The sequence below is a fragment of the Polyodon spathula genome, chromosome 24 (assembly GCF_017654505.1).
Source record: "Polyodon spathula isolate WHYD16114869_AA chromosome 24, ASM1765450v1, whole genome shotgun sequence".
Lineage (NCBI taxonomy): Eukaryota > Metazoa > Chordata > Actinopteri > Acipenseriformes > Polyodontidae > Polyodon > Polyodon spathula.
This window is the reverse complement of record NC_054557.1, coordinates 18867916-18879288: the sequence shown is the minus strand read 5'-3', so window position 1 is coordinate 18879288 and position 11373 is coordinate 18867916. Positions and strand designations below refer to the sequence as shown.

Sequence of the window (11373 nt, the reverse complement as noted above, 5' to 3'; positions counted from 1 at the left end):
GCCGGCTCTACAGCTGCCTTCTCCTCCCGAGAGTGCTGTCAAAATCACGGACCCCCATCCCGATCCCGAGACTCCGGGTTCATCTCCGCGGGAATCTGTGCAGGGAGCAGGGAAGCAGACCCTTCTGGAGGCTGTGGATGCAGGAGGAGAAGGGGAAGAGGAGAGCTCCGATCCCCAGGGCTCTTCCTCCACCAGGTTGTGTTGCTTGGCTCATTTTTCTGGCACAGATAATCATGGTTGTGTCATCCTGATTTGTTTGTAACATGTGAATGTGTGAAATATGAAAAAATGTGCTCTAGGTGCAATAGGGGTGTGCTGATTCTCACAAACGCTCAGTGAGGAAGTTAATTACCGTTGATTGGTACTCAGTTGTAAAAGTGAGGGAAGGACGTCTTTTCTTGTTTTGAAGTCGGCACATTAATGAATGGATTTATTTTATACCTGCCTATTTAAATACTTCTTAAAGGCGATTCTGAGTACAAGTATCAACACACCCCTAATATGGAATACGTTAGTTTCATTAGGGATAAATTAAAGGCGTTTAGTAATTTGTAATGTTGCTTATCTTATTTTTTATTTTTTGCAGCAAAATTCTTTTTTAATTAAAAATAATGGATCCCACAAAACAAACCCTGATATTGTGATGCCGTTCCTCCCCCCCCCCCCCCCCCCCCCCCCCCCCCCCCCCCCCAGCAGGGCGGCGCCGGTCGGTGAGCTGGCCTCTGCCCTGATCAGGCTGTTGAACCCGCACTCCCTGCAGGGCGGCCGCAGTCTGCTCAGCGAGACACGGCAGCTGCTCCACGACTTCCTGGCTGAGCGGCACGGGAAGCTCCCGGACATCAGCCAGCTCGCCGTGCGCCGGAAACTGGACTATGAGGTCGTGAGCGACCCGGCCGCAGAGAGAGGGGGTGAGAGCAACACGAACTGCACCTCCTGGGCTTTGCTATGCTTTTACAATGGATTTACCATAGTATACAGTATATATATAAATATTTGATTTTTGTTTAGGGCAACCCCACTAGATTAAGTATCCAGTATTATTCATAATCAGGGTTGGAGTCAATTCCTGTTTTTCAATTCCAAGTCAATTTTCAGTTCCTTTAATTGACTAACAGTGACTTCAGTTTAATTTGTTGCCATGGTGATTAGTTCAAAATACCCCCCCCATCCCCCACCCTCCCGGTCGTGAAATGGTTCAGTCTAAAATCAACTGCCACAGTCTTTAAGTCATGCGTGTAAGCTTACAGGGGCTGTGCCGTGTTGAGACTGTTTATCAAAAAACACGTGCAGCTGGAGAATCGTGCCTTTTTTTAAAAGCGTTTGGCGATTTTGGTGTTATTTTCTTCGGAGAAACGAATGCCAAGTTCGTCAAAAAAAAAAGAGTTAAATTAATAGGGAGATTCATTTTCCAAAAGGTACCATGTATGCATGTGTGTTTGTTTTGTGAAATCTAGAATCAGGTGTGGTGTTCTCTGCACACAGGGTAAAGATGTACTGGGACAAGTAGCGCACTGTGATTGGTTGATTTCTGATACACAGTTTATAATTGGATGTTGAGAGGTGGGGGGGGGGGGGGGGGGGATTCCACTTGCATGCCTGTTTTGTAAGCTTTGTGTTATTAGGGTCAAGCCTCAGCGCAGAGCTCTGGGCGGGGCTGCACCCGGACCAGACTAGCACCAGGAAAAGAAGGAGGAAGCAGCGCTTTCCTAGAAAGATGAAGCCGCTGCTTGCGTTTCCTGGCCTTGAAGATTTTGTCATGGTAACAACTGTGTGTCCTTCTCTTAGAGCTGCAGCAGGGTTAGAGCCGCTCGGCTCGTTGAGCGGGTTCTTCCTCTGAGCTGCTCCGAGGGGCTCGCTTGCCGAACACACCCACTCGCTTCGCACCCTGCCCTGGGTTTCAGAGCTCCTCAGTGTTTAGAAGCCGTTCAGTTCTTGTTTCTCCTGATCAATCCCCTTCATTTTTAGAAATTTTAAAACTGTGTGAGAACTCTGTGGAGGTCGAGAAGTTGCCCTTGAAAAAAACAAAATGTATATGCATTATACAGTGGGAAACAGAACGTGGTACAGTTATACACGCAGTGACTGAAGGAGATATAATATACTGAACCAAAGGTAGATGTGAAATCTCAGGCAGGGTACTGGTCTGAGCGCTGCATTGTGTTGCTTTTCATTAGTATTTTATTGCATTTTTCTTTGGTCTCAATTACCAGATATCATTTTTATTTCAATCAAAATCCATCTTTGCTGCAACACCCTTTAGTTATTTATTTCTGTTTTAGTTGTTTTCAAGAACGTGCATTTCAGCCCCTGTGTCGTGAATGGCAGTGCAGTGCAGATCAGATTGATGGAATTGCTCAAAACGTTTGAAATGTGTTCAGTGATAAACTGCAGAGGGCTGCTGTGTGAACACTGCACAGCGATTAAGAATATCACTCCTTGCACATCACGAGATCCTCTGTTTCCTCAAAGCGCTGTTTGTTCCCTGTGCTGTGCAGCCAGGGCATGTGATCAGACTGTGGTTTTCACAGGGGAGAGATGCAAAAAATACTGATTCTCATGAGGCAGTCTCTTTTTCTCCCCCTTCTGTACTCTTGTCCTGATGAATTCTTTGTGGGCAGTAAAAGGATTACTAGGCAACAGAACTGTTATCTATTTCATTATATTAAACTTTGATTAAAAAAATAAATAAAAATCTTGGATCATTATTAATAATAATAATAATAATAATAATAATAATAATAATAATAATAATAATAATAATAATAATTGATGTATTTATTTGGCAGACGCTTAAAGGTGTTACAGGGCAGCACAGGGTTACAATGTAAGATTCATATTTAAATGCAGTATAGTTTACAGTAAGTGCAAATAATAATACTACTAGAATACAATATGAACTAGGAGGGAACAAGTTAGGATTACAGCGAGTTATATCTACAATGACATGATAGCAGTGCAATAGTGCAAGGCTAGCGCATCAGCTGAGGATCCAGTGTCATGGTGCTGAGGTCAGGTGAGTCCAGGGCAGAGCAGGAGTGGTAGAGCAAGAGAGCTACAAGTGATCATAAAGACAAATGCAATAAAATTATAAACTTGGGAATGGTTTGGTAAAACTATAAGAAGCCAAGTCGAGCAGACGAGTGTTTCAGCTAATGCTTCTGTAAGCAGAAAAAGTAAAGCTTCAGTAACAAACCTGATTAATTAGAGCAAAGTTCTCTTGTTATGCTAGGTCGAGCAAGATAATTGTGACCCACAACAGATCCGCCAGTCCCGTCCAGCACAAGAGTCAGGTCCGGTCCGGTCACAGCGCACTGAGCTCCTGGACAAACACCTTAGATCTCGTGATAAAAAGCTCAGAGGGGATCAGTTCTTCTCAGGCGGTTTCGATCAAAAACCCTCCCCAGGTCTACCAGAAAGCCTCTTCCAAAAGTCCGAGGAGCCAAGGCAGGAGTGGATCAGTGCAGGAGTAACGAGAGGGGCGTTCGACGAGGGCTTGCCCTGGAAAGACTATTCGGAGCTGGGGCTGGGCCCAACCAGGAGCCCCTTCTGGAAGTCTGCCCATCTTCTCCCCTCAGACCCCGGGACCCTGCCTCAAAGCTTCTTTCCGGCTGGAAGCCCGCCAGCCTACCGCTCCTTTCAGAACCCCCGCGTCGCCAGCAGCTCGCTGGCACGGATTAGGGAGGCCTACCGCGATTCTCCAGACGAGGGCGTATCGGACATGGGACGAGTCGGAGAGAGAGGGAGACTGTCTCCCATTCCTGGAGCTCCTGAGAAGCTGCCCTGGGCTGGCCCAGGTCTCGGGCATGAGGCCTTCTGTTCCCTGGAAGTCCGAGACACTTGGGGGCAGACTGAGAGCCTGGCAAGGAATTGCTTCAACACTGCAGGCAGGTATTCTTCCAGCAGGCTTCAGCACAACTACTGGGCTCAGGATCTCTACACAGCTCTGCCCGAAATCAGGAGCCGGTGCCCCAGACAGCCTCCAGTGTACGACGACGGAGAGGTCCTGCCGTTTTACAGTGACGGGAGAGTGGGGCGCTGCCCGCCCTGCGAGGGGTGCTGCCACATCCAAACCGGCCGCCTTAAAAGCGCGGACCCTTACAGGAGCCATGGGCAGGCGCACCCCAGTTATATCAGAGATCCCTCTGATGGGGTCGGCTGCAGTTACCCTGAAGGGGTGCCGGACGCGTTTGAGGGGGGCTCGCGGGGGGGGCCCCAGGGCTACTACGGGCAGCTCCACAGTCTCCCCATGTCTTATTTCCCCCCCTCTGAAGCCGTGGACGCTGCCTCCTCATTGCACAGCCTGTACAGTCTGCTTCCTTCTCTGAGACAACAGCTGGAAAAACACCCCAGTCCCGAGGCCTGGAGATTCCCCAGGATGAAGCTGTATTAAGAAGACGGCTAAGAGCAAAACCGTGTTCATAAAGATCTCTCGACTCTCCTTATTGCTGCTGCTGCTGTCCAGAACTTCAACAACCTAGGGATTCTTCTTTTAGCTCTTTCTCCAGCGCTGTGGGGGAGTCCTGCCATGACTGGGAGATTGAATTGCGTCCTTTCACAGGGAAATTACACCGGTCACAAGACCTGCTCTTTTTTTTTTGTGGTATATATTGAATCTGCCCCTGAACATTATCCCAGCGATTCCAGCATCCTTCAGTTTGAGTCGTGAGCTAAACGCATCAGCGGGGTCCAATACTGACGTAATGTAGTCGGAATGTTTTGTTTTCCTGGTAAACTGATTGGTTTCTGCTGCTCTGCAGAGCTGCAATTGATTGAAAGTAAGCACAGTCTTGTAATGTACGAATAGGGAAGCCAGCGACTATTCAAAACTGCTCAGTGTTTTCAGATGGCTGGGTTTTTTTTGTGTCGGCAATCAAGCAGTAAGAAGATTTATGTAAGAATCCATTTAGTTATTTTGGGTAGGATGTCACAAAAGCTGTAGAGCAACTCTATTTATTTATTTATGTATTTATTTATTCTTGTATGTACAGCACCGGCACACATTATGGAAACAACAAACGATTCACAGCAGCACTACGGCTGGAGATTGCATTGCCCGTGTTTCCTCACTCTGACCCCTTCCTTACTTAATGCCCTGATATCCCTGAACAGATCATCGTCTCCTCTTTAGAAATCTGCAGAATATTTGAACGAGCGAGACATCTCTCAAGTAGAACGGTCACCTGGAAACGTTCTTCTTTATCTAGAGGAAAGCAGCACAGCTGGGGGCGGGGAGTTTGTTGTCGGATAGCTTCACGCACACGGCTTGCTCTCTAAACACCTTGAAGAGATAATTGTCTCCTCTTTAAAAAAAAAATCATTTGTTGTTTCCGTAATGTATCTATTCTTTAATCCTTATTTTCTTTGTTTGTAGAATATATCATTAATTTTACCAATAGAAGGCAATTTTGTACACACTGATTTGAATTTCCTTTAATCTTTTTTTCTATGTATCCTTTTGATGTACTTGACAGAGTCCTGGTTGTATATATTGTATGAAAAAAAAAAACTTCTGTACATGCATACTATTAAAGTTATTCTACTGATCACAGCTTTTTTCTCTGTAGATTTGCTTCCAAAATCTTTTTTTTTATCAGTCTAGCCTGTTTTTGTGATCTCACTTTGTTCTCTTTTAAGGGAAGGACTGTGCTGACTTTTGCAATCCTGAATTTGTTGAATTCCCACAGATGAGATCTCTTTCGTATTCGTACAATATGCAAAACACTCTGCTTTTTTCCAAACAGAAGTTATTTCCAAATTGCGTGAAAAAAGTGTTTGCAAGGAAATGATTATTTCTTTTAATAGGTCTGGTTTTTAAAGTTGCAGTGTTCTAGGTTAACGTTCAGCTTGAAACCACAAAATTAGACAGTGAGCTTCAAATGCAATGTATAGCGCTCAGTACCTCTGCATCTGCTGTCTTTGGTTAACAAACAGAATTAATTTAAATCAGAACTGTTTGATTTAGAGAGTGTCCTAGGAAATACCGTGACCCAACAATTGTGGTTATCTTCATAGATAGTTACCTGACAATTATAGTTCTTGGTATGTAGCTGCACATAGTGCAGGATTTAACATTGAGGTTCAGACTGCAGTACTTGGGTTACCATGTGACTCCGTGTACGGCAAGACAGTTCAGGTTTTTCAATTCGCATTGCAATGCATTCTGATACACGTTACCTGTCTCAGGTACCGTTCACAGCAGGACTACACTTCCCAAAATGCATTGGGGTGTTTGTTGAAAAGCCCAGCCTGACTTAGTGTACTGGAGTCTTATGCAAGACCAGATCTCTGTTCCCTTTCTGTGTGGACTGGGATAGAACATACCTGTGCTGTTAAACTGATGTGTCACGATTTCAGACAGGCTACAGTATTATAACACCCACAGTGTTCAAAAACAAGCTTTTATAAATCATGTAAACTTCATCAGAAACCAAGTCAAGTAATAATGTCTATGTTTTAATGTACATTTTACCTTATATATAATATATATAATTTGTTTTAGCTAAGTAAGGTCACGCTTCCTTCCAGCTCTTTCTTACTGTATTAAGCTGCTTGATTCATTATATTGCACCTGTTTGGCAAAATAGTCTTGCTTGCCCTAGTCGGGCTCAGGAGTGTCGTCTCTGCTTCTGCTGCTGGTGTTGCTGTCTCAGGTTTCTGCTCCTGAGAGCTTCCTTCAGCTTGGTCCGGAATAGAGCCTGACTCTTGGTGTCCCTGGGCCACTTGATGTAGGTCTTCTTCAGCATCACCTTCCTCATCTTGTGGTAGGCGGACAGCTCCCTCTCTGAAAGTAGATGCCGTCCACTATATTCCTCTGATGATCCCTACGCTGGAGTTATCCAGGGAAAAAACTCCAGGTTGAACTTGGCTATGTTAGAGTCAGTTGGGGTAAAGAGACAGGTGATGTAACGGAATTGATTGAAAACGATGACATGCTGGATTCTGAACCCCCCCCCCCCATTTCACTTGTCACGATGACTCTTGAGTTTGCATGTGCATCTGGAGTTGTCCAAGTTTTCTCTTTACGAATGCTGATACTCATCATAAGTATTGATCAGCAGCGATTCAATAAATCCATTCACTAATGCATTATATAAATACAGCTAATGCTTGCCTCGGCACACAACCTGCTACACTGGAAATAAACCATTTTTTACCGTGGAAAAAATCCAGCCCTTAATGATGATGGACGAGGGCTAGACTATTAATGGAATTGATTCACCGGCATACTTATGATTCTAAACTCAAACCCACCACTCCAGAAAACAAGCTCCAAACAAGCACACTCGCTTTCAGCAAATCTCAATTCAGCACTCGTCAGAGTTTTATAGTTCTAGGGGGAGCACAGACCCTCAGGCGCACACTGGCACGTACAGAAGCCGGTTTGCAATCTGTGAAAACGGCAGACCTGCTGAATCCCGGCTCCCTTGTCCAGCGTGCTGTGATGTGTCTGTGCTGTGCTGACTCTCTGTCTGTCTCTCTCTGTCTCTGCCTCTGTCTCTGTCTCTGTCGCACTGGGTGAAAGATCTGCTTCCTGACAGATTGCAAAGCCCTGAACAGAAAGAGGAAGCCTCTTCCCTCATTGCCCTGATGTCACTTTCTTGGTAGGAGCTTCAGCTCCAGCAACTCCCAAGAAGTGACGAGCCCGAGGCACAGCTTGGATGCAAGGTTAGCAAGGTCCTGAGGCAGGTCCCGTCATAGGCTGTGCTCTCCATTTCTTATACTGCAGTTTATCATGGTGTGCCATTTTTTTATAATAAATGTTTATGGGTACCATGTGACGGGGCAGAAGCCCTGCTGCTGTAAATCGTGGGTGTGTGGTAAAATGTATGAGTGGTAGGGATGGGTTAAATGTGTGTGTGTGTGTGTTTCTAAGTTGTTGTAAATGGTCTATAACATTTGCTTGTGAAGGCTAATGCCCAGCCTGCAAGTGTTTTGTTCTTGTATGTTCCTGTTTGTTTGTGTAATCAATGTACGCACCAGCACTTCGACAGCAGCTTTCCCTGACTCCGAGTCTCACTCCTGACGATCTTATGAAGCCTACATTTTACACTAGATTTTAGATTGGAATAAGGTTCTATCCTGGTCAAATAAATACAATTTAAAATGTGAAATTTGCTAGCTATGATTTGTAAAATGCATACCTAGTAACTAACTAACTAAACAAAACAAAATGATTCTACACACACACAAAGAGCCACACAGAGAGGTATGTGATACAAAGAGACCGTAGTTCATTGCAGTGGATGAGATGCACAACTACAAGACAATCAAGTCTTTATCAACATCACTTCAAAAGCTCTGAGCAAAACAATCATGTGAGCTGGCTTCATATCCGGGCAAAACACGTACACACACACAGCCGTAGTCGTGCCCATTGTCCATAGACAGTGTTCTTTGCGTTCTACCTCATAGCAAGGATGAAAGTGCTGGTGGCATTGCATTGAAGGACTGATGACATCACAACCTTGATGCCTTATAACCATTGCACTAGATACTGCAATGATTATCGTCTTCATTGCACTCTTACATTGTTCGAAAGGTGGGCAATATTAAAACGAGTGACTATGTGGGCTTGTTTCTAAATAAAAAAATAAATGCAGGTTATACAACTATGTTATCCCTCACCTTTTAACAGAATAAATAATGACAATTCAAAAGCACAAACATCTGAATACAACTTTTAGAAAATAAAATGATTGAAGGACAAGGTTCTGGTCCGGTCCGGTCCAGTCCAGTCCAGTCCAGTCCTGGAAGGACTTGGGTCTCAGTGTCTCTTTTGCTCTCTCGCCATCTGACAGAGCCCGCACTGAGGCAGACAAAACATCACCACCCAGTCATCACAGATAGAGCCCTGCAGGTAGGAGAGAGGAGGGGAGTGGTTAGAATGTTAAACCAGTTTGCTGGAGGTGACCTTGTGTCTTTCAGTGTGTGTGCAGGTGTATGTCTTTCAGTGTGTGTGCGGGGATGTGTGTGTGTTTTAGTGTGTTTCAGTGTCTGTTTTAGTGTGTGCAGGTGTGTGTGATTCACCTGGATGTTGTATTTTTCTCTCATCCCTGTTCTCATCGCGAGCAGGGTGCCGGGGAGGTAGGGCAGGAGGCAACATTCCCCGTAATCCTCTGCAACTCGACAGGCCAGGATACAGGGAACGAACCCACCACACAGACCTGGAACATGCAACACAGATACACAGAGTCAAATACACAGAGACAGATACACACGCAGACACACAGAGTCAAATACACAGAGTCAAATACACAGAGACACATGCACACACAGATACACAGAGTCAAATACACATGCAGATACACAGAGTCAAATGCACAGAGCCAAATACACAGAGTCAAATACACACACAGATACACAGAGTCAAATACACACACACACACACATATATATATATATATATATATATATATATATATATATATATATATATATATATATATATATACACACACACACACACACACACACACACTGTATTTATTATCACTCACAGATGCCCATGTCGTCACAGCAGTCACACACATTGGTGCTCCAGGATCCTTGGTTATTTGTCACAGTGTAGTTGGTGATTGACACCTGCTGCTGGGAGGTGATCACTTCTGGCTGAAAGGACATTGCGATGACCTGCGATTCTATAAAAAGAGTAAAGAGTTTAATACAGAGTGACAGGGATGAGTTTTCAAAGCTGTTAACTCAATATTGTCATTAGCCCAACTTGAGAAAGGTTGGAGATGTTGGTTGAGTTAAGACAAAGAGAAGGAGACACTTCACACAGAGAGCGGTGAGTGGATGGAAAGGGTTATCAGGGTTACCTAGTCACATTGTTGAGGTCGGATTTTTGGTACCCCGAGTTCTGAGAAGGGCTGAAAGGCCCATGCAGTCATGCCACAAACCAGCCACCAGATGACGCTGTTTATCCGCCCCATTTGATTTGGTGCTGGGGGCAATTTAATTAAGTTCGATCTCTTGTAATGATCAGTTTGGATCCTTGTTTTTTATTTAAGTCAATACTGATAACGCATTAGCTGAAGCAGGGCATGTAAGAACGGCTATAAATTCCTGTCAATCCCAAAGTGCTCGCTACTATATCCGTGGTGTTTAGTCTGAATTCATTACAAATGTGTGGCAGCGTTTAACAAACAGAGACCTTCAGAAAAAGACAAATCAGCCCATATTCTAACTCGTTTGTTTTCATGATGAATGCAAGAATTTTTTTTTTTTAATCCAAGATCTTGCCCCCATTGAATCGGTGAGGCTAGGATGGCCCTACACCCTGTTGACAATGTCTTGGCGGGTGTTTCTAATAATTTGTACCGCCCCTGTTTCGTTGGGCTTATCAGTCAGCTTGGCAGATGCTTGGGTCGCCCGGCTCCTAGTGCTTATATAGAACCAAAAGAAAGCCAAGAAAAAAAACTAAACCCACAGAGAATTAACAGTGATCTGATAAACGGGGTTTGTTATTTTCTTAGTCGGTAGATTGAGAAAGGAGAAGTGAGTAGGCAGTATCCTCTCACAGCAAATCAATGAGAGAGAGAGAGAGAGAGAGAGAGAGAGAGAGAGAGAGACTTAATCCAAGCCTGAACATACACCGAATCATTATATTTGTGACCTAGCCCCCCAGATTGGAGCCCAGGCCTCCAGAGGAAGGTGGAAGGCTGGTCTAGTGTGTTAACATGAACCCGCTAGCACCACCTAGCGCCCCAGATTGGAACCCAGAGCCTTCTGAAGCTGTTTGCAGATAGATTTTGCACTAGCACACAGGAGGAGGCATCCATTAAAGCCGCACACCCATAACCCTAACCCTAACCCTTTCTAAAACCACAGCACTTTGAAAATTCACAAACTACAAGCTATCGGATACAGAATTAGCCATCTGACACAAAGACATTTCGGATGGTGGAAGCTCGTTAATATAGGAACCTTCTAGGTACAATCGTGCCATACGGTCATGCAGAGTGACTTACCTTTCTGGGCGTGATAGAGGTGCTCTGTGGTTGTGAGGGGTGGGCGCAGTTTTTAGTTTTTATATAGTCTGTGACGTTGGCAGGGCTGGTATTTGCAAAGCTTCCTAGCAAACAATGCTTAGTTGATAAATCACACTTACAAAACAGCACAGGGTTTAACAAAAAAGGTGGTGTGCAGAAATCTTTTTTTTTTTCTCTTCATTCCACAGTTGATACTCATGAAGGCGTGGGGTGGGTTAGCTGTTATGAACAATACATCCTCTATATAACCGTGGTGGGGCTTCAATATTGTGCAGGAACTGTTGGTACCTTATGCCCCTAGTCGTACCCAGAGATCAGCAAATGCCGGCCCTCTGGTTGCTCCTAGTGTCGGCTGAAATCAGGGGCGAAGGCTCCTGCCTTT

The 11373-nt window shown here is 44.7% G+C and overlaps 2 protein-coding genes across 2 annotated transcripts; one reads left to right on the top strand and one right to left on the bottom strand.

The window, feature by feature from the left end:
• Positions 1-1583: 1583 nt before the first annotated feature.
• Positions 1584-5525, top strand: LOC121298920. Its single transcript, XM_041226241.1, has 2 exons — positions 1584-1759; positions 3230-5525. The coding sequence occupies exons 1-2, from the start codon at positions 1715-1717 to the stop codon at positions 4388-4390; spliced, it is 1206 nt and encodes a 401-aa protein (XP_041082175.1). The 5' UTR covers positions 1584-1714; the 3' UTR covers positions 4391-5525.
• A 2689-nt stretch (positions 5526-8214) lies between these two features.
• Positions 8215-11056, bottom strand: LOC121299264 (cornifelin homolog). The gene is made up of 4 exons (XM_041226932.1): positions 10971-11056; positions 9498-9638; positions 9028-9164; positions 8215-8851 (listed from the first exon to the last, which is right to left on the bottom strand). Exons 2-4 carry the CDS (start codon positions 9619-9621, stop codon positions 8765-8767), a joined length of 348 nt encoding a protein of 115 aa, XP_041082866.1. The 5' UTR covers positions 9622-9638; positions 10971-11056; the 3' UTR covers positions 8215-8764.
• Between the last annotated feature and the right edge of the window lie 317 nt (positions 11057-11373).

What these genes read in the sequence shown, in the direction of transcription:
- LOC121298920 (XM_041226241.1), top strand. Translation starts at nt 1,715, where the DNA reads ATGAAGCCGCTGCTTGCGTTTCCTGGCCTTGAAGATTTTGTCATG. An exon ending in GCCTTGAAGATTTTGTCATG is followed by an intron (nt 1,760 to 3,229) that starts GTAACAACTGTG and finishes TTGTTATGCTAG; the next exon opens with GTCGAGCAAGATAATTGTGA.
- LOC121299264 (XM_041226932.1), bottom strand. Translation starts at nt 9,621, where the DNA reads ATGTCCTTTCAGCCAGAAGTGATCACCTCCCAGCAGCAGGTGTCAATC. An exon ending in CTGTGACGACATGGGCATCT is followed by an intron (nt 9,165 to 9,497) that starts GTGAGTGATAAT and finishes TGCATGTTCCAG; the next exon opens with GTCTGTGTGGTGGGTTCGTT. An exon ending in GAGAAAAATACAACATCCAG is followed by an intron (nt 8,852 to 9,027) that starts GTGAATCACACA and finishes TCCTACCTGCAG; the next exon opens with GGCTCTATCTGTGATGACTG.